Source organism: Jaculus jaculus, chromosome 2 (genome assembly GCF_020740685.1).
Source record: "Jaculus jaculus isolate mJacJac1 chromosome 2, mJacJac1.mat.Y.cur, whole genome shotgun sequence".
In the NCBI taxonomy this organism is placed as follows: Eukaryota; Metazoa; Chordata; class Mammalia; order Rodentia; family Dipodidae; genus Jaculus; species Jaculus jaculus.
This window is the reverse complement of record NC_059103.1, coordinates 208,242,594-208,269,913: the sequence shown is the minus strand read 5'-3', so window position 1 is coordinate 208,269,913 and position 27,320 is coordinate 208,242,594. Positions and strand designations below refer to the sequence as shown.

The following is a 27,320-nucleotide window of genomic DNA, read 5'->3' as shown; positions in this document are numbered from 1 at the left end:
CCAATAGGAGAACAGCGCCGCCTACTGCCCCTGCCCCATCTGCTTAGTCTGTGTTTCCATGTCCTGAAATTCGTATCAACGGCTCCTACCTGAAATGTTCAGAATTCAAAGAACCAATATAACTGGTAACTGACAGTCTCTCCCCATTGGTGGGTATCCTTCAAGGTCAGGCCTGCAGAAAGTGAATGCTAGGTTTGTTGGTGATGCTGACTGTTCCCACTCATGGAAAGCCGACAATAGAAGTTAGAACACGCCCTGCACCCATGGCACACCTTTTTCTTTTCCAGTGAAATCAAGGGCTGCTTCAGTGTGAGCTATTCAGATACTCTGTGCCAGCAACTCCTGAACAGAGCTTGACACTGCCAGCACCAAGCCCGGAGCAAGAGGGCACGAGGAGAAGGCATGCTTTAGAAAGTCTCGACTAGCCGTTATGCTGACTCCCAACTTCCACGCCAGCCCCAGCGTGTGACACCCACCACTGCCGGAGCGGCTCAGTGCCTCCGTCCAGTCTCTGCCAGCTCACAGGAGCAGAGTATCATAAACAGGTTGTTTAGAGCAGAGTATCATAAACAGGTTGTTTATGGCCCAAGGCCAGGGTCCCTTTAGTGTGAAGGGGTCAACACTCCTGCAATCTGGATGAGAAATAGACATGTCTTTGGTGACCTCGTCTTGGAAGCAACAGAGCAGAGACTTGAACTCAGTTACACGCAACTCCAAAGACAGGCTACACGTGGCAGCTTGCTGAGCCTTGCACCACGTCAGTTTCTTAGCCTGGCTAAGGGATTGACTGGGATGCTCAGTCAATGAAGGGTCTATTCAACTCTAGGGCAGATGCAGTAAGAGACACTTCAAGACTGAACCAGTAGGGCATGTCTTCATGTGTACACCAAAAAGGGACCACAGGCATCAAAGGGCGTACTCTAAAAGAAAAGGAAGGGACAAAACATCAGAAACAACAGCTGGAAAATCATTATAAATTAACGCTGCAACAGAATTAGAAAGAAATTCTAGAAGGGCAGAAGTAAAATGAAGTAAAACCAAAAGGAATAAACACAATTAAAGAAATGGATCAGCAAAATATACAAATTAGCATTTCTCAGCTTACTGGGAAGTTAGTTATTTCTTATATAAGAAAATCTGCTGAATTGGACAAATGTCTGTATTACAGAACATCTAAGCATTGTAACAAATGTGTACTGCAAATGTATGAGAAATATTGGTGCCTCTCACTAAAGGAGTCTTATCAAAGAAGAAGGCATGGCAAATTTCGGTTTCACACTTTGATGCTCTGGGCATGGCCACTGAGTCCAGCTGTGTGGGGTGCACACATTCACATACAGGTGGAGCCTGAGACTCAGCTATGCTCCTCTGGCTGTTCTGGGCTCCCAGTGATGGCTGACATCAACCCAGAAGGTTCCCTGACTGGACCACAGTCCTTCCTGACAGTCAGGTCTGGGGCGGGTGCCCCTTCTGAGAGCAATGGTGAGTGCAAAGCGAAGAGAGACTGAGTTCAAAACAATATGAATTGGAAGTAACAAGAAGAGTGGGAGAAGCCAAGTCAGAAGTCAAAGGAGTGGGTGCAGGGTGGAGATCCAGAGGGTTCTTTTAGTCAAGGTCAGTGGCTGCATTTGCCTTCCACGATGTACCTATGGTTGTGGCTGGGAAAATGGAGGCTTGTGGGATGAAGAGCTGCAGAATTCACTATCTCAATGTTGGCCTTGTGTTTAGACGTGTGTGTCATGACTTTAATTGCTATTCTTTTTTTTTTTCAAGTTTTTTAAAAATATTTTTTGTTCATTTTCTATTTATTTATTTGAGAGTGACAGACACAGGGAGAAAGGCAGATAGAGGGAGAGAGAGAGAATGGGCACGCCAGGGCTTCCAGCCACTGTAAACGAACTCCAGACGTGTGCGCCCCCTTGTGCATCTGGCTAACGTGGGACCTGGGGAACCGAGCCTCGAACCGGGGTCCTTAGGCTTCACAGGCAAGCGCTTAACTGCTAAGCCATCTCTCCAGCCCAATTGCTATTCTTTAAACCAACACAACTAATGGTATACATGTGTCCATAAGAGGATGTCCAAGAATTCTGGGAGCAGCACAGTGTAGCCTCCAGGGATCCGACACTGGCTCTAGTATCTACTTGAAGCTGGGTTGTCAGAACAGGCGGGGCCCAGGGTTAAAGCAAACCTAAGCTGTCTGACAGGAAGGCCCCAGGCTGGCAACCCTGAGGCCTTTGGTCAGTCGCCTAGGAAACTCCTTATATAGTATCAGCCAGCACCTTTGCACAGCTCATCCCCCTGCCACTGCCAAAGTGCTGGAATGTATGTCCCCATGTGCTAATTAGGCATCAGCAAGCAACCTTGGACCTTCCACGGTTTATAAACCCAATCCCTGACAATAAACCAAGAGCTGTTCACCGAAACTATCTCCTGAGAGTGATTCTCTCGTCACGTACGCACAACCTTGATCTCCATGGCTTCCTGGACTCTTTGGGGGCAGCTCGAGGACCCAGAAACCCACACCAGGTAACTCAGTTTTCTCACAGTTAAACAAGGAGTATTATGGTTACTACCTGGAGGGTGGATTCTGTGAGCCCATGCGGCTATTCAGAGAGGAGGCAGATACTAGGCAGTGCAAATACTTCATTCTTTCCCTTCCACTTCCTGGTCTGCTACAGCTTCTAAGAACTGAAACATCTGGAAAGCTGGAAGAGCCTTCCTAAAATGGCCTGAGCTCTCTCGTCCCCTGCCAGGAGAAGCCTTCCTGTATCTTAGTCTCTGACTTACGCTATGTGGAAACCTCAGTAGACATGTAATATGAGGAGGGCAAAAAAGTTAAGAGGACACAACTTACTAGTATAGCAGCTCCTAGCCTAGTCCAACTTCCCCAACACATAAAGGGCTTTAACAGTGCCCGGCATGGAGCCAGCGTACTCTACATCAACTATTATCTCTACTTGTGCAAGCAAAAGTTAACCATAAGAATAAGCGTAACTTTACTTGGTTAAAGGCTTGGAGATCCTTTATGGCTGGTTCTAAGTAGCGAGACACTGCTAAGCAAGCGACAGAGACGCGCAGAGCAACCTAGAGTCACTCCTCCGGCAGCTCTGTCAGCTCTCTGGCTAATGAAAGGCACTGGTGCTGCTCACCTGTATTTCTTGATTCTCCTTTTTCTTCCTTCCTTTTTGCACAGACCCACAGATCTAAAACCCAACTCCCTCTCAGTTACAGAACAGTTTTGTGAATCTATGTTTAGCTGGTAACTGACAAATCGTACACATGTGCCACACACAGACACAGAATGTCGATGGAAGTGTTAGCTGCTGCACACAAAACTCACAGGCTGAAAATTCTGTCTTACTGAAAAAGCATTATTTGAATTTCTATTTGAAATATTTTTAATGCAATTCTTAGAAGAGTAAGTCAAAAACACTAAAATTATTTTAAGAATCAGCCTGGAATTACTCTACAGTATAAGCATTTAAGACAAGGTTAGAATATAATGATGAACATATATCGAATAATTAGTGATGGTCTGGTTATACAAGAAATACTATGCAATCTGTTAAAATGATCTTTCGGGGTTTTTGAGTAGCCACAATGTTGCCAGGCTTATAAAATAAACAAATACAGCTGTCAAACGTATACATAATACCAATTTATAAAACAGCAACACTCATTTAGCACCAACATCTGAACGGACATGACTGCATTTCATCAGTCATCTGTGGCCTGAGGCGGGGCTCCCCAGAGCCTTTGCCTTCTCTCACTCCCTGTGACACGGAGGTGCCCCAGGGGAGGGGAAGCTGTAGTAAGCACTGGCCAGGGAAGTAAGCCCAAGAGGTATTATGGAGAACATGGCACATACACTGAGTCATGTTGACAGAAGATATAGAGATATATACAAGACAAATACACAGGGCTGCAGAGATGGCTTAGCAGTGAAGGTGCTTGCCTGTTAAGCCTAAGGGCCCAAGTTCAACTCTTCAGATTCCATATAAGCCAGATGCACAAAAGGTGAGGCAAGTGCAAGGTCATACATGCCCACTAGGTGGCACAAGCATCTGGAGTAAGATCAAAGTGGCTAAGGCCCTACTGTGCCAATTCTCTCTCTTCCCCCCTACCTCACTCTCTAAAATAAAAAATAAAAATATATATTAAAAACATATACACAGACATGCAAATTATCTTCTGTGTATATCTGTGTATAAATATGTAAAACAGGCTCATGGGGATATTACACTGAACTATTATCAAAAACTGTATTTACTTTCTTGATTTTCTAGTTTTTTTTGTAGTAAACACATTTGACTTTCATAAACAAAACTAAACAATTTCCGCCCCTCCCTGCAACTTTGCATTTGCCCTCCACGCACATGGACTACAATACTAATTAGTAGTGAGACATGCTGGGGCATTAGGGAACAAGTACAGTTATGGATTTTCATATGAAATATGAGTTTTGTTTTTTTTTTAAAAAGTATACTGCAGTTCAGGGAGCCAGGAGCTATCAACTTCCTATAGGGCATATCCATATACCTTTAATATTTCAGAGAAAAACTTGAGAAATAACCCATTTGATAGCACTCTAGACTGGACATGTACATTTCCAGCTATTCTCCTTTAAAAAGAAAGAAATTTTAAAAAGAAACCTCAAACCCAAACCTCAGCTCCGCAGTCACACTGCGCACACGCAGGGAGCACTGTGCGGCTGCAGAGGCCTCCGCCCTGGCCCGCGGCTCTGAAGCCGTGTCCGAGATGCTCGGGTGCCGAGGCAGACTACGGGCCTGTCCAGAGGCTGGGCCAGAGCTTGAACCACAAGCACCCGGAGTCCTGGCTGGAGCAGAAGCCCTCAGGGGCACCTGCTACACTTTTAAGAGGTTTTCATTCATTTTCTAAAACCACTGCAATGCTGGATTGTAAAAAGGCACGGCATTTAAATGGTTTCCTCAGCCCTCTGAGAATCTATTTCAGCCCACTCCTTCTTGTCCCTTTCTGCGGTTTGGGAAAATGAAATGTGTGCAGTAGTTCTCTGCTGACTCCTCATGCTCTTCGCCAGGACCACAGGCCATGTGGCATGATGCAGGGCGGAAAGGAAGTCCAGCCAGCACTGTCCAGCAAGCAACGATTTCAGTACTCTCCTTTCAATGGCTTAACTAACAAAATAATTTAGGTACTGAATATTTAATCAAATAAATAGCAAAAACATTCAGAAACAGCTAAACTTGAGCCGGGGGTGGTGGAACACTCCCAGCACTCGGGAGGCAGAGGTAGGAGGATTGCCATGAGTTCAAGGCCACCCTGAGATGACAGAGTTAATTCCAGGTCAGCCTGGATCAGAGTGAGACCCTACCTCGAAAAACCAAAAAAAAATTTTTTTTAATTAAAAATTTTTATTAACATTTTCCATGATTATAAAATATATCCCATGGTAATTCCCTCCCTCCCCACCCCCACACTTGCCCCTTTGAAATTCCATTCTCCATCATATTACCTCCCCATTACAATCATTGTAATTACATATATACAATATCAACCTATTAAGTATCCTCCTCCCTTCCTTTCTCTACCCTTTATGTCTCCTTTTTACCTTACTGGCCTCTGATACTAAGTATTTTCATTCTCACGCAGAAGCCCAATCACCTGTAGCTAGGATCCACATATGAGAGAGAACATGTGGCGCTTGGCTTTCTGGGCCTGGGTTACCTCACTTAGTATAATACTTTCCAGGTCCATCCATTTTTCTGCAAATTTCATAACTTTATTTTTCTTTACCACTGAGTAGAACTCCATTGTTTAAATGTGCCACATCTTCATTATCCACTCATCTGTTGAGGGACATCTAGGCTGGTTCCATTTCCCAGATATTATAAATTGAGCAGCAATAAACATGGTTGAGCATGTACTTCTAAGGAAATGAGACGAGTCCTTTGGATATATGCCTAGGAGTGCTATAGCTGGGTCATATGGTAGATCAATATTTAGCTGTTTTAGGAACCTCCACACTGTTTTCCACATGGCTGGACCAGATTGCATTCCCACCAGCAGTGCAGAAGGGTTCCTTTTTTTCCACATCCCCACCAACATTTATGATCATTTGTTTTCATGATGGTGGCCAATCTGACAGGAGATGGAATCTCAATGTAGTTTTAATTTGCATTTCCCTAATGACTAGTGACGTAGAACATTTTTTTAGATGCTTATATGCCATTCGTATTTCTTCCTTTGAGAACTCTCTATTTAGCTCCATAGCCCATTTTTTGATTGGCTTGTTTGATTCCTTATTAGTTAACTTTTTGAGTTCTTTGTATATCCTAGATATTAATCCTCTATCAGATATATAGCTGGCGAAGATTGTTTCCCATTCTGTAGGTTGCCTCTTTGCTTTTCTCACTGTGTCCTTTGCGGTGCAAAATCTTTGTAATTTCATTAGGTCCCAGTGGTTAATCTGTGGTTTTATTGCCTGAGCAACTAGGGTTGTATTCAGAAAGTCTTTGCCAAGACCAATATGTTGAAGGGTTTCCCCTACTTTTTCCTCTAGCAGTTTCAAAGTTTCCGGTCTGATGTTAAGGTCTTTAATCCATTTGGACTTAATTCTTGTGCATGGCGAGAGAGAAGAATCTATTTTCATCCTTCTGCAGATATTTATCCAGTTTTCAAAACACCATTTGCTGAAGAGGCTGTCTCTTCTCCAGTGAGTATTTTTGGCATTTTTATCGAATATCAGGTGGCTATCGCTACTTGGGCTTACATCTGGGTCCTCTATTCTGTTCCACTGATCTACATGTCTGTTTTTGTGCCAAAAAAAGAAACAGCTAATTTTGTGTTTTACAAGTAAGCTGTTTGAAAAAAGAATAAAGAAAAAAAGAAAAAAGAAAAGGCTTTCTCCTCACAATACATTAGGTGTTAAGGACTGGGGCATCCAGGAGGAGGAATGGAATGTCCAGGTCCAGAAGAAAGGGACAGTGTATGTTCGAGTAATGAGAGACTGCTACGTCTGGAGTTGGCTTTGAATAGAAAACGTCTCCTCAGTCTTGAGTCAGTGAAAGAGCCGCTCTGGGCAGGTGGGTGGGGCGTGGCGGGGCTCTGGGTCAAGCGCAGCTGCACAAGCACGGGGACCTGAGTCCGGGTGCACCCACGAACCCCGGTGAGCTCGGTGTCCTGCCTGCACTCCCAGTACCAGGAACGTGGACGTGGGGGCCCTGGCGCGAGCTGGCTGCCTAGACTAGCTGTGCTGGTGAGCTCTGGGTTCAAGTGAGAAACCGTGCCTCAGTAATGTAACAATCGAGGTGGAAGAAGACATCTACGTCAGCCTCTGCCTACGTGGGCACCAGCACCTGCACATGCATGCGGGCCCACACTTTTATGAACACACACAAACAGTCCAGTAGCTTAAAAATGTTACTGTTTGGGCTGGAGGGATGGCTTAGCGGTTAAGGCGCTTGCCTGCAAAGCCTGAGGACCCATGCTTGACTCTATAGATCCCACGAAGGCCAGACGCACAAGGTGTGTAAGCACACAATCGCACATGTGCATAAGGTGGCACATGTGTCTGGAGTTCGACTATAGTAGCTGGAGGCCCTGGTGCATCAGTTCTCTCTCATAACAACAGTTTTTAAATGTTACTATTGGCTGGGCACAGTGGTGCACACCTTTAATCTCAGCACTCAGGAGGTAGAGGTTGGAGGCCACCCTGAGACTGTCTCCATAGTGAATTCCAGGTCAGCCTGGACTAGAGTGAGACCCTACCTAGGAAAAAAAAGTTACTATTTACTAAGCATGGGCCAAATGCTACAGTGGACGCTTTACACACATTACTTCTGAACATGTTACTAGAACACACACTCCAGAAGGCAGGAGGCTCTTGCCTGTCTTTTCTCATTGCCGTATACCTCTGCCTAGCCACAGTGCTTGTGTGTAAGAACCTCAGGACATATTCTAGTGTGCTGGGAATGGACATGGAATCGTTAAGCCCATCTTACAGAAGTAAAGAAGCCAAGATGCAGTGGGTCTCGAGTGTCCTGCCTAGGCCGCACAGGTGAACAGTGGCTAGTCGCCAAAGCACAAGCTCTCAAACCACGCCACAGCTACATAACCACGAAACACAGCACGCCTATATCCTCAGGCTTCTCACCACTAAGACAGCGCCAAACCTGACTGACAGTCCACGAGCGAACAGGTGAGCCTGAGTCTTCTCAGACCCACTATAGGAAGGACCTCACCAGGAGGAGAAAACTTGCTTTACCAAACCTAGGAGAAGGCAATGCCCATGGGATGAGCCCTGTACACTGGTGTACTGGGAATGCCGGGAGTCGGTTTGACTTTGGCTTGGTGCATTTCTTTCAGTATTTTTATACAATAATGTCTCCTTACATATCCACCCTACTTTCTCTTCTAGACTCGAATGTGATGACGTGATGCTTTAAACTATGATTTAAAATGTTACTTTGAAGAAAGTATAATCTCACAAAATTTTGAAAGTACTAGAGATCCCTACTCCCACTCAATGAGCTTCTTCCCCAGCAATGACTTGTGTGGTATGTGTTAAAACTGAGAGACTGACAAGGATGCAAGACAGGGAACTGGTAACCTTCCTCGAGCCCGTTAGTTCTGTGCACGTGCTCCTTTAAAAATGTTCCTTTGTGCATAGCTCTAATGAAAATACATAGGAGTTTCATCCTACAAAAAGCCCAGTTTAGCTTTCGAACAAGAGAAAAGATGCCTCTGAGTTCATCACCGCAGATCCATCGGGGCTCAAAGGTACAGGAATCTAAGTCTTCTGAGAAGCGCCTCTGGCACAAGGGAACCGCTGCTCTAAGACTCATTTCCCTGCTGGCAGCTGGCACGGCTCTGAGAGGCACCACCAGCAGCTGTTGATGAAACGGGCCTAAGGACAGCTGAGGACTATGGACCTGTCCACATGACGCTGGTTTTACAGAGAGAAAAAAATGCAAGTTACCAAAATGGTAGAGAAAGGCCTGGCGGCCAGGCCGTGTGCCACAAGCCCAAGTCTCTGCAGGCAGCCCCGACCAGGGCAGTGCGCACTGCGGCCTCGGAGCGAAGCTGAGGCTATGGGCAGTCTCAAAGCAGGCAAGAGTGCCAGCATCATGCCACGCTTGTCAGAGGAAGCTATGGGAACCAGGCAAAGGTAGCTCAACAGTGTGATCATGGCGCAGGAGAGATGGCTTAGTGGTTAAGGTGCTTGCCTGTGAAGCTTAAGGACACAGGTTCAATTCTCCAGAACCCACGTAAACCAGGTGCACATGATGGCACATGCATCTGGAGTTTGTCTGCAATGGCTAGAGACCCTGGCATACCCATTCTCTCTTTCTCTCTCTAGTAAATAAGTAAAAATAAAAAATACTGCGACCTTGTGAACTGCATGAGGAAGACTGTCAGGTGGGAGCCGAGCTAGCCCAGCCCTTAGAAGCACACTTTCCCTGTAAGGGTGTCCTGGGCTTCACATATGAAGGATAATGTTGTTTATGGCCTGCTGGTTCTTCAGAGTGCCTGGGGCTCAACCCTCCTTTCTAGTTTTCCATTCTCCTCTTCTAGAATAGCCATGTTTCCCTATGGAGGTGGTATCACTTTATATTAGAAGGATGCAATCTTCATTTTCACAGTTGTATTTGCTTTGAGTATGAAGAGACTTTGGACTTCTAAAGAATGCTAGACGAGTTAAGACTCTGGGATTCATGGGGACCGAGTAAATGCTTTCTGCACCATGAGATGGACATGGGAACTTTGGAGGCTTGAGAATCTAACAATATTGGGCCTTATATGAAAATTTACCCTTTTTCACTTTTTTGAAAAGAAAAAGTATTTCATATTTAATACTTTTTTCTTTCATATCAGATGATTTACTATGTATGATGAATTCAATGGCAAAAAATCCCATCAATTAGAATTAAAATTTCTAAGAAACTAGGCACATGTATTTATGTACAAGAAGAAAAAATTATTTCAACTGACCAAATATCCAGTATGGACTATATAGAAAGACAGCTGCCATTCTTCAAATGGGTCGTCTCTGTTAGCTGTCTGCATCAAATGGCTTAACAAGGCACCCACCCAGATGCAGAGATCACATGACATATGACTTATTCAAGGTGAGGGAATTTGAGCTTGGGATCTAGATGTTTAAAGGAGGCAGGGTGAATGCTGGGAACGGGGGAGGAAGAACAGTGCCTCTTCTCTATTGCGGGGCTAAAGGAAGTACGGTAATAACACGCTTTTCTTGGGGACCTGTGAACTGTCAGGTCCCTGACATCTTGAGACTTACATGGGCAAGTATGATGGCTCTTTGCGAAATGCTTTCACCATGTCAATCAATCAAGGGTCAGCTCCAGTGATGTAAGCAGAATGAACCTTCTGAGCGTGAGTGTGGTGAGAAGGTTGCCGAGCGTGGCGTGGCATGATCTGGTGAAGCCTAGACAACCACAACAGCCACCCTCCACGCGCATCTGTTGCCACTGACGAGCATTCCTCGTGGCCCTGATACTTAGGCATTCTATTTTTTTAAAGCTTTTTAAAAACTTTACTTTGAGAGAGAGAGATGGGTGTGCCGGGGTCTTCCGCCGCTGCAGATGCGTGAATCCAAATGCGTGCCCACCCCCGCCGTGTGCATGTGCAATGCTGCCCGTCGGTGTCACTGTGTGCCTTACACGGGGTGGAGACTCAAACACGTGTTCTTAGGCTTCGCTGGCAAGCCCCTTAACCAAGAAGCCATCTCTCCAGCCCCATTCAGGCATTCTTCCTGCCATCAACCTCTGAATCTATAGGTTCCTAAATCAAGGTCTTTTTCTTGGATGTGGGGGAGGATTCAAAGGGTATCAGGCATCAACAGGCATGGCCTTCTCCACATGAGTGAGATTTAGTACATGGGACATTTCTAACACATGTTGGACACAGAAATCATCTTCACTCTTTTTTTTTTTTTTTTCCTTCAAGGTAGGGTCTTGCTCTCACCCAGGCTGACCTGGAATTCACTAGGCAGTCTCAGGCTGGTCTTGAACTCACAGAGATCCTCCCGCTTCTGCCTCCTGAGTGCTGGGATTAAAGACGTGTGCCACCATGACCCAGCATCTTTATTCTTTTAACCCATCAAAATGGAAAAGTTGCTAGATGCTTTCTTAGAACAACAATGGTAGAATGCAGACAGCAGTTCAGGCTTAGTGGGTTTTTCTCCCATTCAATAAAATTCTACACTGCTACCGCTGGGCTACAGCTGTAAATCCTAGAAATGTCTTGATGGGATTTCTGAAAAACCTGACCTCCACAGTACTCTAGCTTTTATTTTGTATTTTACTTTTCTCCTCCAAGACAGAGAGTGAGGTGTGAAGCAACAAGTTGCTATGCCAACGCTGTGCCCTGGTCCTGCTGAAATTCTCCCCCATCATATCTGACCCACTTACCAGATTTTTCAGCAGTGTGGACAGCTCCTTTGTAAGAGTAGAAAACTTGACAAAAGCAGTGCCAAGGTCAGGGTTGTCTCGACTTAAAAAATTACTCCCAAACTTATCCAGGACTTGTGCATAGTTTTCTTCATTTTGTACATGGTCTGAAAACAAAAGAAGAAGAGGAGAGGAGTATGAGCTACTTCTGCCCCAGGAGTTGTTCTGACCACTCATCACCAGAGATCTTCAAAAGGAAAGCAGAGAGAAATTCAACCAATTATTTATTCAACATGTCCAGAAGTTAGCAATACACTTAACATCTTTTTGTTCTCCCTCATTACGATTACTTTAAAAAGTTCTATTTATTTACAAGTGTGTGCTTGTATGTGGGTGGGCATACCAGGCTTCTTGCCAATGTAAATGAACACAAAAGCACGTGCCACTTTTTGTGTCTGGCTTTACCTGGGTATTGGGCTGAACAAGTTTTGCAAGTTAGTGCTTTTAACCGCTGAACTATTTCGCCAGCCCTATATATATATTTTTTTTTAATTTGTGAGGCAAGGTGTTGGTACATAGTCCAGGCTGACCTCAGCTTCAGAACTTCCCTCCTTGGCTTCCCTCACGCTCTGATTCCAGGTGCAGCCAAGTCCAGCTCTCTCTCTCTCACTTAAAAAAGTTTCCTTGCTTCTTTCATAGCACCTACACAAAGGGTACCCAGGCAAAAATGTACCCAGGGGTACAATATAGTGGCTTGACTGATAGCGGGGTTAACCAACTGCTCTCCTGATTGAGCCCGAGGCCTGCTCCACAAGAGGGAGCTCATGCCTGGTACTGAAAATGAATATAAAGCCTATATCTGAGGTCATAAGACTACTACTGACTACAGATTCTGTACTCATCAAATTGTCTAAATATTTATATTATGTTTATGCATGCAGACTTTGTATCTTTGATCAGAGAAACCCAACTTTGCAGGCAGATGGTGGCAGATACAAGAGAGACCCAAACTCATCCAAGTGCTGAACATGTGGCTGAGTGCTCAGCGCTACATGAGACATCTCGGTCATGGCCTTCAAGGCTCAGGGAACCCTGGGGCAGAGTGGGCTGAAGGATGTAAGGGAAACACTTCGGGACATTATCCTGTGGACATGAAGTTGCATGCATGACCTCATAGTGGCTGTTGTTATCTCTACAAGAGCTGCACAGTATCAAAGCAATCAACACACTGACATGAATGATGGAGGGTATGGAGAAAGAGTAGGGAGAGAAAGAGAGAGAAAGAGAAAGAAAAAAGAGAGAAAGGAAGGGAGGGAGGAATAAATAAAAACAGAACAGGGATTAGCTGGAAAGAAGACGTTCAGTGGAATGGGGTGGGGGAGAACGGACAAAAGAAGGCAATAGAAGGTGACAATGATCAAACACTATGCTTGTGTATGAAAACTTCCAATAAAAAAGTTTAAAAAAAAGCTATCTAGATGCTCTTATTAAAAGTCAACTCTGGGATATAAAAGAAAGCCCCGTGTGTCCCAGCGTGTTTCTTTCTCTTAATCCTGATTTCCTGCACTTCCAGTGTATGCTACAGAACAGCATTTGTACAACGTGTTTCACACCACCTCTTGAAGAAAGCTTGCAGGCTTAGACCGGATGGATCTATTCTGAAGTTCAGTTTCAGCACCTATAAACCTGTTATTTTATTGGTCTTTGTAAATTCCATGCTTACTAACTGTATTTATGGATCAATCTGACCTCCCTAGGCTCTTGCTTTCAAATCCAGAAACTGAGGCCAACACCCGTATTGCAGGCATGTGGCCCTGAGGGCTGACAGGAAGTACCAGGACAGGAATCAAGAGTGACGCTCCCCGCCTTGCCTGGCTGCCTGTGTCCACACTCACCCTCTTGACCGCCCGCCCCCTAGCGGTGCTCCTCCCCGTTCCTCGTCTGTCAGGTCTAGCCACCCTGTCATGGGACTTATTTCTTTCCATGGATGCAGATGTCCTTGGGGTATTCTACTGGTGACAAGTTCCATGTTGATACCCGAAGCCGAAAGCCCACCTCTAAAATACATTTCACTCACATTCAGCTACCTTCATTTGGAGACCTGGTCACTGTGCTCCATCAACACGCTGCAACACTTGATTCTCTTCCCAAGCCTCTTAACTCAGTTTAAGATTTAATGCCAAAACCTGTCAAGTCTCATCTGGCGTTTTTCCTTCTCACACCCTGGTGCCTCTATCTTTACAACACACCCCAAATCTGACAACAGCTCAATCTATACAAACAGCCTCAACCAAGCTGCCTCTTGTTTCTGGTCTCTCTCTTGCTGCTCTTGTTTTATTGTCAACATAGCACCCTGCTGCAGACACTGCCACTCACCAGGCTTCCCAATACTCGCAGGCTTATAGGAGTCAGCCCTGTACTTTCTACTCGGGAACTGAAGTGCGAAAGCTGGCTTAGGCTGGCAATGTAAGTGGAGGAGACGGATAGTCTTTTCACGTGGAAGTGTTTTTAGCCCAGCTCTCCACCTCCTTTCTATGCATTTGTATGGAGGCCTGTGGTAGATGCCTAGCATTCAGAGAATGATTTAATGAGCAAACATACATCCAAGTCCTATCTTTAAAGGCTTAATCCAAATAGCACTTCTTGCTAAAGCCTTCCTTTAGTCAGAAATAATCTTCCCCTGTCCATGATTACCTACACGTCTACAGAGCTCGCCACATCATATCACATCTGTACAGACACACATCTTTGTATGACAAGACAGGAATCACTTGTCTTCTCACCCAACAGATGGCAATGTACATTTTCCGGGGAACTGGACGTAGGAAGTCAAGAGCTCAGCAAGCAGTTGTTGGTTTGATGACAGAAATGCTATTTAGAAAACTAACTGAAGCCGCTTAGGCTATTCCTTCCAGGTTATTCAACAACTGAGATGAAGTTTGAATAATTTTACTTCCAATACCCACAGGAATGCACAAGAGTGACAGGCAATCATGAGACAGAGCCTGAGCCTAGATGGGGATAACTGAGGAGGAAGCACCGGCCTAGTCCAGGGAGGTGAGATGAAGTCTGGAAATCTTCTATTCACCTCCTTAAAAGTTCATGATGCCTGCAATGGCTGTCAACATCTCCGGCTGGGACTTTAAAAAAGATAAAAAAGGTAGCTCTGGTTATGGTCAGAAAAGCACAACAAAAGGGCCATACCAGCTCAACACACAGGACACACACGGCCTCCCACGTTCACGGCAGTGAGCCTGACGACTCTGCCTAAGCTACAATGGCCCAGAGGCGTTTCATTTCTCATTTAAAATTGTATTTATTTATTTATTTGAGAGAGAGAGAGAGAGAGAGAGAGAGAGAGAGAGAGAATGGGCACAACAGGGCCTCCAGACCTAAGTGCCACCTTGTGCGTCTGGCTTACATGGGTCCTGGGGAATCGAACCTGGGTCCTTTGGCTTTGAGGCAAAAGTCTTAACCACTAAGCCATCTCTCCAGCCCAGAGGCAATCCTTTCACTCCCAATGGAGGGAACGCTTCAGCAGTGAATATAAGCATAGGGGCATTCTGTTTACTGGAAGCTATATAATGCTTCAAGGGAAATGTGCACAAGTGCTTAAATTAACAGAATGCCCATGTACTCAACGCCCAGGTGGGTCAGTTCCCCACTGCTGCATCCTTCCACCCACCCCAATCTTGCCCTTCCTCCTCCAAGGCTGCACGCCTAGGCACTGGCATTTCATGAGAAGCACGGCTGGTCAGTGAGGATGACTCACAGATGGATTTAGCAGAGGCAGCTGTGGGCGGGGAGAATGTTCACAGACCAAACTGCTTTCTATAATATCCTGTATTTCACTCTTATCAGAGATCTGCAAGGGAAGAATCAGGCTTACTTAAGCAAGTGAAACATAAAATGTGATTGAGAGGGGCAGAGCGTCAGGCTGGGTCACTAAGCCCAGCCTAGGGCATGGGTCCTGAGTAACCATGCAGTGCTTGCTTGTTTGAGTCTATGCAAGAGCGTATGTGCACTTACACATGCACATGCATGTTCCTATCTGCAGTAATACTACATATATGCATATAATTTTCCAATGTATATTTTAAAAAACAGCAATTTGCTAGGTTGTATCTTGAGACAGCAACAATAGTCCTGTAAGGGTAATGACACAGGAGTTAAACGTATAGTATCTGAAACTGTGCCCAGAATGAGGCAGAGTCACAGGTGTCGGCACTACGGCCTCTGGTGGGATGTGCAGCATCAAACAGCTCAGGGGCAGGTCTCAGGCGGGTCAGGTTTTTTAGCACAGGGTACGACGCGCCTACATGTAACAATCCAGCCACGGAGAGACTTCCAGGGCATCTGCGGCTTCCCAAACCAAACCCACTCATTCAGGAACAACACACAAGCTAAGAAATGTTACTTTATCTCTATGAGATTCACAGAGGCAGGCTTGCAGGGGGGCAGGGGTAGAATGTGTGCTTCCATCTAATATTGCTACATTCCTTTCCAAAGAATTCCCATCTCCAGCAGCAATGCCTTTACAGGAGAACCACTTTTCTGTAGCTTTACCAGTACTGTTCTCTTTAATTCTTCCCATACAGGTATGGAAAACTGGGCAACGGAGAGACTGATTTTCCATATTTAATTGTCCAGTCACATTTCCTTTTCTTTCTTTTACCCATTTAGCCACAACTGACACTGCCTGTCTTTTCTCATCAGTCTGTATAAGACTGCTCTGATAAGGTGAGCAAGCTTTTTAGCATAAGTAATCAATTGGGAGGTATGAATTTTAGTTTTCAGTCACGACTCCTCTCTGACACAGCCATGAAAACCAAGATTTCTCTTTCCTGACATCGGCTACAGAAACTCTCATTTTCCCACCTTTATGTCAGAGTTGGCCTTAATGAAATTAATTCCATGTCCTACCCTTAGCAGTAGGTCCATGGCCCTCCTTACTCCAGAGAGGTCATGCTTCACGGAGAGGGAGGAATGCCGCAGGGGTGTTGAATCTGGCGGCAGGCTAGACCGGGTGCCCCTCAGACGACGAGCTGAGTGGTTGGCCACGTTCTATGGTCCGCTCGCATTTCAACGCCGTTGCGCTGTCTTCAACCGGCTAGCGCATGCAGGTTCCCACAGCCTGAGAACAGGAGGGCGTGGCGGCTCCACGTGTATTTCCCTACAACCCCCCCCCCCCCCGCCCCAATCCGGCATCTCTTCATTGGGATCTTTATGCTGGTAAGCATGTTTCTGATTCTGTGGGTTCCGGGGCCCTGGTTCACAGTTGGTCAGGCAGAAGTCCAGGTACACACCATGCAGGCTTTAGAACTGGCATCAGAGAGGGGACAGCCTTTGGGTCAGACCCTCCAAGGAGAACACTTGTCCCCAGGAGGACAGTGTCAGGACTGAGTCGTATTAGAGGATGCCCAGCCGGTGTCGGCGGCAGCGAGGAGGCCTACGAGTGCCCAGCAGGAGAAACGGAGTCTCCGAATTTATTCTACCTCCAATTTGTCTTTATCTTGTTTACAGTGTGCTTTTGCCACAAAAATTTGAATTTTATCTAACAATATAATTACCCCAAAGATTCTTGGATTTCCTACCTTATGTTCCCTAACCTTTTAATCTTTAGAATTAAGTAAATTTAAACCTTTAATCCAAAACCATGTGTGTTTGTTTCTATAGTCATAAAATGATTCTACAGTTAATACTGTTTACTTCTGCTATGCTAGAAATTATACCCAAGGGCACTCATACTCTAGACAACCACCGAGCTAAGTTCCTGGGTCTCACTGTTGTCTACAGTGTGGTCTTACAGAGTTTAATAGTTGAGTTTTCTTGTCTTTTCAATGTTTACTTATCACTCTGCAATAAATTGGCATATATGACATAAATATTTTCATATTTTCCTCTGCATAAAAATATAGTGCTATTTAACAGAGTTTACAGACGTCATCCACCTAAAACCAAACATATGAGCTGAGGCACCCTGAAGGGGTTATTAATACTGCACCCAGAAGCCATTGGTTGTTACAGGGAAATCTCAGGGCCAAGGGAGGGAGGACTCCCAGCAAGTTGTTGGCCAGGGAAGCCCATGGGGGCTGGGAAGAGGAGAACATAGGCTATTGTCAATGTTCTTGGTTCTCCAATAGAACTAGACAATGAGACCCTACATGTGACAGTTACAGGACACTGAGAAATCAAACTGGAAATGAGCTGGAAGGCTCCTCCTCATTGGCTGGCTGTCCTAGTGCTGGAAAGTGCGGTGGAGCCTGTTGTGGACAAAAATCACCAACAGTCTTAACCAGCAGTGCTGGGCCAGAAACCAGTCAGGCAAGACGCAGCTCCTGGTGCACGTGGCATGCCTGCGGCTGAGTGGAGAGTGGATCGGAGGCCTGCTCCCCAGGAGGGATTCATGCCTGGTCCTGACAAACTAGCCAAAAGCCTACCGCTACGAAGGTCCCCGGCGCTCGGGGCTGAGGAACTGCTGCTGCTTAGCTACGCAGGCATGCTGTGCTCGCCAGAGTGCTCCCCGGGATCCATGTGCATGAACACATGAGTGCTGCTTTTGTTGCTGGACAGAGCAGCTTCCTTCTCTGGACAGCAGTAACCGCTGAGACTCAAGACTCAGCAGCGTGTGGACAAGTGGCAGTGAAGTGCTCGGCACCAAGTAGGACATGTCTATCAAACCCACCGAAGCCCAGAGCTTGCTGCGGACGAGGAGGGGCAGGGAATGCAGGAGCCAGAAGGCGGAGGAGTGCTCTGGAGAGTTGTTTTCCACACATGAAGCTGCGTTCATGATCTTACAGAGACCGTCGTTAGTGGTGCAAGATCTGCATGCTATCAGGCTCATTTCCATTCCATCAGATGTGATGGGGAATGCCATAAAAACAGAAAAGCATTAGCTGCAAAGAAGAGGTTAAAGGGAAGGTGGATGTGAGGAGGATACAAGATGATAATGGAGCTGGAGAGATGGCTCAGCAGGTCACTGGTCTGCAAAACCTAAGGACCCAGGTTCAATTCCCCAGTACCCACATAAAGCCACATGCACAAGGTGGCACATGAGTCTGGAATTTATCTGCAGTGGCTAGAGGCCCTGGTGTACCCATTTGTAATCTCTCTCTGTCTCTCTAGAAATAAATAAAATGTATTTTTTAAAAAAGGTAATGGGAAGGGACTGAGATCAAAATACATTATGTACATGTATGACAATTGTCAAAAAGTTAAAAAAATGACTAAATTTGGAGGACACAGGGTAGGAGTCTTAAGAAGATAACTTCACAAAGGCACGAATACATGAATAATGAATGCTTGTCTGATAAGCAGACAGGAGCTGGAAATATTCCACCCAAGAGGTGACGGATATTGTTATGTAGACACACCAGACAGGCAGGAGTAAAGGAGCAGCTCCTTGCTTGAGTGGGCCGAGATGCAGACACACTATCACCGGGGCTTTGGAGCTCACCGTCTTGGAACTTCAAGTAGGTATGTTAAGGTGTTAAAAGCGCGGCTTTGTCATCAGAGGGGGTGGAGGCAGCAGATGGTGTTAGGGGTGGGATGGCTCGGGTTCGTTTTGCCAAACATTGGTGCCCGGGACCCTGAAAACTCTGAGCATGTTACTAGGAAATGAGCATTAGTTATTTCACTGGACACAATGTTGACTACTCAGGATATAAGTTACTTGATGACAAGCAAGTTACTCTGCCTCCCAGAGCTTCGGTGTCTTATCTGTTCTCACCACTTCTCACGGACTAGGTCTGTTGTGAAGACTGACATCAAAGTCCTTGGAGGCAGAAATCCCTGTGTCCTTTTTGTTTCTAATGCCTTCTTCATGCCATTTGAGATGACTCATTTCTTTCATTTCTCAAGGCCATTTAAAATTTGTATTTCTCCCAGTTCTTACCAGTCCTCAGCAAGAATTTCAGGCCACAGTGTGCTCTCTTTCTACAGTTCTACCAGGTTCGTTACCTAACAGGGCCCCTGGGAAAGGAGCTTGCAGGGCTAGTGCTCATCTCGGCAGCACCGAGGCCTCACGCCCTCCCTCCAGAGCACACACGGGGATGCTTCCCCTCTGGCTTCCTCAATGCCACTTCCGACTTACATGAGGAAATGTCACGCTTTGGTTTTCTGGAGGCTCTGTATATTAATGATGGTACTCTGAGCTCTGGTCCAAAGCTACTGTGTCCAGCAGGACACGATCAACTTTTGTTCTTGCTTTAGCCTCTGTGGAACTACTACCCCGGGGAGGCAAGACTTCGGTAACAGCTTAAGAAGTGTGGCCCCACTAATGTTCAACAGGCACCTACACCGGCATGCAAAGGTCACTGAGGTGCAGCGTGTGGCCTTGTGCACACCCTCTCTACGTCCACGTGTTAGCTGTTAAGTCTGTGTGAAACTGGGTGACTTCAAAACTCCCTGAGTTCTTCTCTTGGTAAACATTAGATGTCTTAAACTTTTTCACTCTTGACCCCTTTTCACCTAGTAAATTTTTACACATTACCCCAGAAATATAGGCACAAAAATAGGTATAGAAATCAAAGATTATAAACTGCATTTATAATGAGCCATAAAAAGTTTATTTTAAAGCTTTTGTTTTGTTTTGCTTTTCAAGGTAGGGTCCCACTCTAGCCCAGGTTGACCTGAAATTCACTCCGTGGTCTCATGGTGGCCTTGAACTCACAGCAATCCTCCTTCCTCTGCCTCCCAAGTGCTGGGATTAAAGGCATGTGCCACCATGCCTGGCTCTAAGCATCTGATTTCAAAATTAATTTTTGGTTGTAAATTCAGAAACCTTTTACTGTTGTCAAATTTTCCATGACCTCAACATGGTATCACAATCACGAGTTTAGGGAGCTGGGCCCTAAAGAAGGACCTGGCCTAAGCAAATGTCCTCTAAATTGGAGCTCTCCAAACTGTTTTGACCATCCATCAAACTCAGCAAAATATGAAGCATATGCTTGGAATCAATGATGATTTACTTAAGTCACTTATGCACTGACTTCCTGTATTACATGTACATATTGTAACATATTACCTGCTAATGTACTGTTTATATCAATCAGTGGTTCTGAGCTCAATTCTAGAAATTTCAAAAATCCTAAAATTAACTGAATACCTCTGCTTTGCAAGATTTTTTAAAGGCAGGTGTGTTCACTGTTGTTCCGAGTTCATCAGGTAGTCTGAGCACATGATGTTTAGAACCTCAGAGGAGATATTAGCTGAATTTAAAGAGCAAGCCGCCCCTCTCTGGTGCATGGCTGGAGCCTTAGGAACAAAGGAGCTCAAAGGGGGCAGGCTGCCTGGGGCCGAGGAAACCACTGAAATCTCGAGAGGAGGTACAGTGTATTTTTCCTCATCATCACTCAGGGTTGCGTAAGTGGAAAGCACAGGGATTGCCATCTGTTTCCTTAGTGGGAAACTGAGATCCTGAGAAATGGAAGAGCCAGGATAGAGACTGCACGCGTTCTGCCCAGGGCCTCTGACTCCTTGCTCTCCTGCAGCACAGAACGGCCCTAAACATAACTTCCACATAGACTTTTCTATTTCAGGATTCCTGGGACAGGCTCCCCCGAAATGTAGACAAGGGAAAGAATGATGGCTTGTGGGGTAGAGATGCCCCAACTGGCCCTGTGCACCTAATGTGCATCTGTGAATCAGACACTTGGTGAGGAGAATATGCACAGAAATGGGGCTCACTGATAAATTTTTTTAAAAAAGGAAAATATTTATTTATTTATTTGAGAGCTACAGACACAGAAAGATAGATAGAGGGAGAGAGAGAGAATGGGCGCGCCAGGGCTTCTAGCCACTGCAAACGAACTCCGGATGCGTGTGCCCCCTTGTGCATCTGGCTAACGTGGGACCTGGGGAACCGAGCCTCGAACCGGGGTCCTTAGGCTTCACAGGCAAGCGCTTAACCGCTAAGCCATCTCTCCAGCCCTATATTTTCCTCTTAAGTTCTGAACTTTCGACAACAAACATGTCAATAATGCGCTGTACTTCCATAATGGGACACCAGCAAATGCCAGTGAGTATATCAGCTCCCGTCTTGTACCTCCAGATTGAAAAAGTACCTATTATCAACTGTCTGACACATGGAAGATCTGAGAAAATCCTATTATCTATGAATGTTAGTGACAAGTGGGTGTGCAACAGCATCCTGGCAACCCCGGAGCAGACTGTCCTAGGGCATACTTCAGTGCCAGTAACAAACCATCTGGATTCAGCAACAACTTATTTATTTCCCTACCCCAAAGGGCTTTTAAACCTCTGGCTATCTTTCTGGATAGACTCAACTGGAGAGGTCTCTCTAGCTGTTCACATCTGGGACTGGGACAATTGTTCAGTGGATAAAGGTATTTGTTTGCAAGGCTTGCCTGCCTGGGTTCAATTCCCCAGCCATGCAAGTAAGTCAGATGCAAAAAGGAGCGTTGGTCCAAGTGTTGTCTAGTGTTGACATCTGCAGTGGCAAGAGGCCCTGGCATGCACTGCCACACAAATCGCCACACACACCCGCCCCACGCATATGAACACAAGTAATTTAAAAAATTAAAAATATTCATGCCTATGATCTCCTGTGTTAACTCACAAGTAACTAGCATTCAGGAGTCTGGGGAATTGAGTTTAAGGGCAGCCTGGGCTATAGATGGAGACCATGTCTTATACACAAATAAGCAAACCAACCAAACGACCAGCCCACCCACCTCAAGTATTCATGTCTACACACAAGCCACAAATGGACTCAACCCACTCAACTGTCCTCAAAAGGCTACTGGGTGGGCCAGGACTGCCTCAGAGGGCATCTGTTTGATGTCTTTGATGGGTTCTCTCCACATGTGATACTCTACTTGGCTTGAAGAAAAACAGAGGATTTCAGCAAAACCCTGAGGAGAATATTACACACACAAATAAAACCAAGCACCAGGCAGTGCTCCTCAGGCTCTTTGCTGCTAATGAACAGCATCTTCTGCACACGGGGAACAGAATCTCAGTTCGGTGAGACATAACCATCCAAAAGTGCAGTCAAAGTGCAACTTGGAAAGAGAGGTACGCAAGGGCCCGGGACATTCATTGTGTTTATGCAGGAGGGTCTGTTCAAGGCCGAAAGGTGGCCCTTAAAGATAACCCCAGTCCTTCTTCTTCAGATAAACATAAAAAGTTGTCATCGAGGGGCTAGGGAGATGGCCCAGCGGATACGGTATATACCGCACAAGCGTGAGGAGAGTTCAATCCCTAATCACCCATGTAAATGCCAGATGGGCGTAGCGGCCAGACTGTAATCGCAGTAGGGGAGATGGGGCTTGCCCAGTCCAATTGCTGTGCTCTAGGTGAAGTAAGAGGCCCTGCCTCGGTAAGTAAGGTCACTAAGAAAGACACCCAACTTCAACCTCTGGCCTCCACAAGCAAGCGCGCGTGCGCGCGCGCGCACACACACACACACACACACACACACGTACGCATGCACACATTACTCTCCCCCCACACCCCTGCAGTTGACAAGGGATGAACCACAATGGATTGATTCTACTTGGAAAGAAAAAAAAATGTTATGTAGAATTTTTTTTATTTCTACCTAAACTAGAGCATTAAGGTAGAGGAACATCCTTTTTGCATGTATGTCTTGGTATGTGTGTACATGCTTACGTGTGTGGGTGCCAGGACGTGTGGAGCACGCGAACGGGGCCTTGTGGAAGCCAGAGGTTGATGCTGGAGGTCTTCCTCAGTCATTTTCCACCTTATTTTTTTTTAAATAGTCTGGTTCATTTTTATTTATTTATTTGAGAGTGACAGAGAGGGAGAGGAAAGAGGCAGATAGAGAGACAGAGTGGGCGCGCCAGGGCTTCCAGCCACTGCAAACGAACTCCAGATAACGTGTACCCCCTGGTGCATCTGGCTAACATGGGTCCTGGGGAATCGAGCCTTGAACCAGGGTCCTTAGGCTTCACAGGCAAGCGCTTAACGGCTAAGCCATCTCTCCAGCCCTCCACCTTATTTTTTTTGGAGGGGTCTTTCACTGATCGTAGAGCTCGCTAACTCAGCTAGACTAAACAGCCATCAAGCCCTAGGGAGCCTGAGTTTACAGGCATATACCACCATGTCAGGCTTCATGTGGGTAGCAGGGATTTGAACTCAGGTCTTCAACTTACACACTGAGCCATTTCCCCAGCCCCTAGAAACATGTTCTTATATCCAACTTAAATTAAAACCTTGAGAGCAACAGACAGAGAGAAAGAGAGGGAGAGGGATAGAAAATGAAAATGAATGGGTGTTCCAGGGCCTGTAGCCACTGCAAATGAACTCCAGATGCATGTGTCACCTTGTGCATCTGGCTTACGTGGGCCCTGGGGAATTCGAACTGGGGTCCTTAGGTTTCCCAGACAAGTGCTTAACCATGAAGCCATCTATCTCCCCAGCCTCTTATACTCAACAATGTTTTTAAAACAGGTGTTTTTATCAATCTTTTATTTATTTGGGAGAGATAAAGGGGGGGGGAGAGAAAGAATTAATGAGAATTGTGGGTATGCCTGGGCCTCCAGCCACAGCAAATTAATTCTAGACACATGCGCCACCTTATGCATCTGGTTTATGTGGGCCGTGGGGAATCGAACCTGGGTCGTTGGCTTTGCAGGCAAGCGCCTTAACTGCATAGCCACCTTTCCAGCCCACAGGGTGGTTTTTTTTCCAAGTTAAAAAACATAACCAATCAACCAACAAAACAAACCAAAAGCCCTTCAAAACTACTTATTGGTCATGAAACAAGTGCTCATAATTTTATTTAAAATAAAAAAGTATCTTAGCCAATGGCTAGAATACAAAAATGTGCACTTTTTACAAATCCCAGCACTTTTTTTCTTTTCATTTTCCATGATTATAAAAAATATCCCATGGTAATACCCTCCCCCCCCCACTATGCACTTTCCACTTTGAAATTCCATTCTCCATCATATTACCTTCCCATCTCAATCATTGTACTTACATATATACAATACCAACCTATTAAGTACCCTCCTCCCTTCCTTTCTCTTCCCTTTATATCTCCTTTTTAATTTTCTGGTCTCTGCTACTAAGTATATTCCTTCTCATGCGGAAGCCCAATCATCTGTAGCTAGGATCCACATATGAGGGAGAACATGTGGCGAAGCCCAGCACTTTTTAAGAATATGTATTTTTAAAGATTCCAATTTTCCAAAGGCATCCTTTTAAATCTTTCCAGTTTTGTCACCACAGAATTTGAGGAGAAATGTTCTGTTACGTGTGTTTGGTTTTGGGAAGAGCTGCTCCCACACCATTCAAGAAGATGGATACTTCAGCCTTGTTAGTTCTTGCAGAGCAGCAAACCCATCACATTGCTGAGGTCTTTGGAAGCCTAAAGAACTCTGTTCTAACTTTGTTCACATTGCCACCACAAAACCACTACTGTGAGTTTACCACTCATTGCTATTAATATTTTTACTAACAAGCTTACTTTAATTCAAAAAGAGTTTCATAAACTCCATATATCATCCATACAATTAGAAAATGCAGGAAAGTTAAAATTTCAAAAAAACAAAAAAACCTAGCAGGGCTAGAAAGATGGCTTATCAAGCCGGGCGTGGTGGCGCACGCCTTTAATCCCAGCACTCGGGAGGCAGAGGTAGGAGGATCTCCGAGAGTTCGAGGCCACCCTGAGACTACATAGTGAATTCCTGGTCAGCCTGAGCCAGAGTGAGACCCTACCTCGAAAAACCAAAAAAAAAAAAAGAAAGATGGCTTATCAGTTAAGGCAATTGCTTGCATAGCCAAAGGACCTTGGATCAACTCCCTAGGAACCACAAGGTGGCACATGTGTCTGGAGTCTGTTTGCAGTGGCTAGAGGCCCTGACACGCCCATTTTTTCTCTCTCTTTTAGATAAATTAATTATTTTTTTTTTTAAAAAAAAAGAAACTGGCTGGGTGTGGTGGCGCACGCCTTTAATCCCAGCACTTGGGAGGCAGAGGTAGGAGGAAAGGAACGCCATGAGTTCAAGGCCACCCTGAGACTACATAGTGAATTCCAGACCAGCCTGGGCTACAGCGAGACCCTACCTCGAAAATCCAAAAAACACCAAATTTATTTTGCATGTCTTTTGATTATTTTTCTTTATCTTCTTGTTAAAATTCTAACTTATTTTCTCTTATTTATGCCTGTCAAGAAATCAATTAATATTAGTATTACGTGACACCATGGTCACACAAAAGTTAAATACTGATTCTGTTTACACAGTACATTCAAATTTGAAAATATTTAGAACAAAGCTAAAGTAAATTTGCTTTTTTTTTATATCCATTAATAATCTTAGCACTTTAGAATCTTAGATTTCTTTATGCACTATGAACTGCTAATTAAAATAGATATAAATTAACAAAATGACAATTTGGAGAGAACATCATAATCTAATTTTGCTCTTAAAAACACACATATTATCTTGTAAAACTGCATATTACATAATTCTTAGCAAAAATGAACAAGAGAGAAAACAAGACAAGAAAATAGAAGGCAACAACAACAACAACAAAAACCAAAATGCTTTCTTTCCTGCAGTGAAAAAGCTGTGGATTATTTACAATTATCTAGCTGCACTTTGTCGACTTCCATATCATATACCTGTAATGAAATTATATATCACTGTCTGTGGTGGTTTGAATAGAATAGATGGCCCCCAATATATTCAGTTGTTTGTACTTTGCATCTGCTGGCTACCTGGCTGGAGGCAGTGTCACTGGGTGGATCTTAAGGTGTGGTGGTGGGTTTCAGATTTCAATCTAAAGATATGCAAAGTGTGCCTAGCTGGAGTTCCTCAAGTGTGCTGAGGCTTTTGACCTTTAGGCCTTGCACTTCCCTCTCTGTTTGGTCCTGTGAAGGCACACCAGCTTCTTCTGCCATTATGGAACTTCCCCTGGATCTGTAAGCTTCAATAAAGCCCTTCCTCCATAACCGTGTCTGATCTGGAAGTTTATCTCAGTGAACCTGAAGCTGTCTGCTACACTGTCCTTTTATTCACGAAAATTAATGGACTTAAGAGCTCCTTTCAGACTAACAATGTTTGATATTTCTAGGGGGCCCCATGTTACTAATTAATAAGCTAGCATTTATTCTAAATATATCTTAGCATACATTCTTAAGGAAGCCACCATACCATATGTTACAATTAGCTTCGTGTTGCTGGCAGAAAACACCAACCAATAGCAGCTTGTGGGAGGAAGGGGTTTATTTTGGCTTACAGATGCGAGGGAATGCTCCATGATGACACGGGAAACCATGGCATATGCAGAGGGTGGACATCACCTCCTGGCCAGGATCAGGTGGACAACAGCAACAGGACAGGGTGTCAAACACTGGCAAAGGGAGGCTGGCTGTAACATCCATAAGCCTGTCCCAAACAACACACCACCTCTAGGAGGCTCCAATTCCCAAACTGCTACAGGCTGGGACCTAGCATTCAGACACCTGAGTTTATGGACAGAACACCTGCATCAAAGCACCACACCATATAATATTAAAACTCATATTTCAATTTTAGACTCCCTCCCTCCCTCATTCTGTCAGAAAAAGATTTAATAGCACAAACATCCTGGGTTTTTTACTTCTAGAGGAAAGTGTACACATATGTATATGTTTAAGAAATAACATCTCTACTAAAATATTAATGTTTTCAGCTTACACAATGCATTTGGTAGGATAGCAAATTCAGTCAGGCATGCTTATTATGAACCACATGACTCCTGCCCTTTTAAAAACTGACATCTGTTCTCGGTGGTACTGAGAAGCAAGCAGAATGCCGGTCCCACTTCTACTGAACTTGTCTTTCACAAGCACTGGGGTCAAGGTGCCAGTCAGGGCTGCAGAGGTCAGTCAGTAGGCAGACTTGCAAGAGGCCCACTCACAGCTCAGGCTTCTGATGGGAGACCTCTCTCCAC

General features: G+C 45.1%; 1 protein-coding gene across 1 annotated transcript in view; it reads right to left on the bottom strand.

Moving 5' to 3' along the window:
• The window catches only part of Asap1 (ArfGAP with SH3 domain, ankyrin repeat and PH domain 1), a 334,607-nt gene that overhangs the window by 105,630 nt on the left and 201,657 nt on the right, over positions 1–27,320 (bottom strand). Inside the window, exon 5 of the mRNA XM_045143889.1 lies at positions 11,415–11,560. Within this exon, the coding sequence (XP_044999824.1) occupies positions 11,415–11,560 (146 nt within the window). The remainder of the gene's footprint in view (positions 1–11,414; positions 11,561–27,320) is intronic.